General features: G+C 51.3%; 1 protein-coding gene across 1 annotated transcript in view; it reads right to left on the bottom strand.

Annotated features, from left to right (window-relative positions):
• The window catches only part of LOC119594267, a gene marked incomplete in the record, with an annotated part of 40083 nt that overhangs the window by 35991 nt on the left and 1644 nt on the right, over positions 1 to 2448 (bottom strand). Inside the window, 7 exon segments of the mRNA XM_037943333.1 lie at positions 16 to 245; positions 483 to 647; positions 928 to 1063; positions 1171 to 1349; positions 1592 to 1746; positions 1828 to 1973; positions 2159 to 2333. Of these exon segments, the coding sequence (XP_037799261.1) occupies positions 16 to 245; positions 483 to 647; positions 928 to 1063; positions 1171 to 1349; positions 1592 to 1746; positions 1828 to 1973; positions 2159 to 2333 (1186 nt within the window).

Below are 2448 nucleotides of genomic sequence, written 5' to 3'. Positions count from 1 at the left end.
AGCTTATAGACTGACCATGTTGATGATGGGCGGCCAGCGGTGCTCGCACACCCACCCGCCCAAGCAGTCACCGTTGGCGTCGGTGATCACGTCGAGCGTGTTGTTGAGGGCGTCGGTGGGTGGCCCTTCGTCGTCGGAAGCGAACTGGTAACTACTCATGACTCGGGCCAGGCCATAGTCGTCGGCCAGCATGAAAGCCGTGGCCATGCGGTACTCCCGCGGACTGCGGAAGGTCACCAGTTCGTCTGGAGGGAAGGCGACGGTATCGACGCTCTTAGCAAGGTCAACGGAAGTCAGAGCAGTTCACGGTAACAGACGAAATGGGACAGACGACAGGGGAACAGATCATGCAAAATGAAAGTTAGACAGTTGTGAAAAAAAACTCAATTCAGAAAATCATGAAACCCAAGTCAAAGGAGAGGTAAGCAGAAACAAAACCAGTCTGTGAATTGCAAGCAAGAGGAATCAACTTCATGCCTCACCTGCGGGAATGGAGTTGTCTCGCTGGCTCAGGTGGCTGTCCACAAAGACGACGGCGTTCGCGGGAGGTGCCATCTCCCATGCAGGGTCGTACATGTTCTCTAGCAGCGAGAAGTCGTTCATTGCCAATGCTGCTTTCTTGCCATACTGCGCCTCCGTCACGCCACCTGGTAACGTTACAGTACAGACAAACCTCCCTTTACCCATACCAAATACCACAAATCCTTATAGATCAGAATTACCGAATTCTGTATGATACCAAAGAACTTTGGCATATAGGTTACATAAGTGTAATCTCTATTACACATTATATAACCTTATTCAGCTGTATACATTTTACGCAAGCCAGTGCACATGCAAGATATGTTAACAGACAACTAATTTTACTTCATAACACCACGTTTCGTGTTCACAAAAACACTAGCGTTATCCAGACGAGTCACACACCAAGGTGAAAGTAGTCCGCAGGAGCGATGGCGGTCCCGGGCGCGATGACGTCATAATAGAAGTAGGGCCTGGCGCCGTTGGGGAAGCCAGCAGCCTCACTCAGGTTGTTGGTTTTGGCCTGAATGTAGCCCAAATCCTGTCGGAAAATTCATCAATTCAACTTGGTGAGAGAAAATATAGTGGAAGAGAGAACACGGCGTGTTTGGCACCGATCAGTAGGTCCCGAATGTACCCGATAGATACCTCTGGCCAGATGTGAGTGGCGGCGTCGATCCTGAAGCCTGCGACGCCCGTATCTAGCAGGTCGTTGAGGTAGTCAGCAATCACGTCCTGCACAATCGTCTCCGCCGTGTACAGGTCCATTCTCCCTTCTAGGTAGCAATCACGCACATCGTTTTCGTTCCCATAATTGCTCACAGTTCCTGTGATGGGAAATTCACTGTACTGGGAGACATAAGGGGGAAATAAGAGGGAGGCAAACTGGTAAATGTCGTAATCAAGAATAATTTCTGTCAATTATCATAATTTGTGGTTATGAATAATTACTGAGGTAATCTATGTCGATATTCGCGATTAGGACTTTTCCATGATTAAAAGAAGAATGAGGGCAAAAGCTGTATGTAATCTTTCGCTTCTCTCTGTCAGCCGACGGAAAAAGGCTCACCATCGAGCGAAGGGCAGTTCAACTTGGGAGAAAAGAACTGGTCTCCGTGATAAAGCGGGAAGTCGAAGTTGTCGGCGACGTAATGGCTGCCGGCGGACCCGTATCCTTCCGTGTGCTGCTCCGCCATGTGGTTGATGACGGCATCCACGAAGACCCTGCAGGAGCGAGGATTGCCGTTATGATATCGCCGGAAAAGCAGCAACAAGGGCCGTGCACTATCAATGTGCATGACTCACCTGACTCCTGCATCATTGCAGCGGACCACCATATCCACAAACTCGGCCCGAGACCCGGAGCGAGAATCCAGGAGGTAAGACACGGGTTGGTACCGCTGCTGCCACTGCTGCTCCGGCATCAGTCTGTGCTCCTGCGGCGGCGACACCTGCGGGAGGGAACACCTTCAGGCAAGACGACACCAGTTTGGCTGGATTCAGATTCAGGAGCAGAATCGTGCATACGGGGGTGGGGGGGGGCGGGTTTCATCATTCGGGGCCATTGGTCTAATGAAAATCGATGTGTGTGTGTGAGTTACTCTGTGTACCTATATTATGAATAATAGTAACAGACCTGCACCCCGCAGAAGCCCGCCGGCCCGAGGATGTCCTCACACTCGCTGGCGACGTCGGCCCATTTCCACTCGAACAGGTGTACGATGGTCTGGCGCTCATCGCAAAAAGGCGAGGAAGCCGCCCGCGCCGCGCCCACCACCGAAAGCACCACTGCCACGCCCGTCAAGGCCAAGCTAAGAGATAAAATGTTTAATTAGAAGGACTTGAAACTCGTGGACTGGCAAGCGATCTCCTGGCGCCTCTGCTGCCTTCAGCTTGATGTGAACAATTTCTTTGCTGAAAAATGTT

The sequence above is a fragment of the Penaeus monodon genome, chromosome 33, assembly GCF_015228065.2.
Source record: "Penaeus monodon isolate SGIC_2016 chromosome 33, NSTDA_Pmon_1, whole genome shotgun sequence".
NCBI lineage: Eukaryota > Metazoa > Arthropoda > Malacostraca > Decapoda > Penaeidae > Penaeus > Penaeus monodon.
The sequence above is the reverse complement of the archived record's forward strand: the minus strand, read 5'-3'. Positions and strand labels throughout refer to the sequence as shown.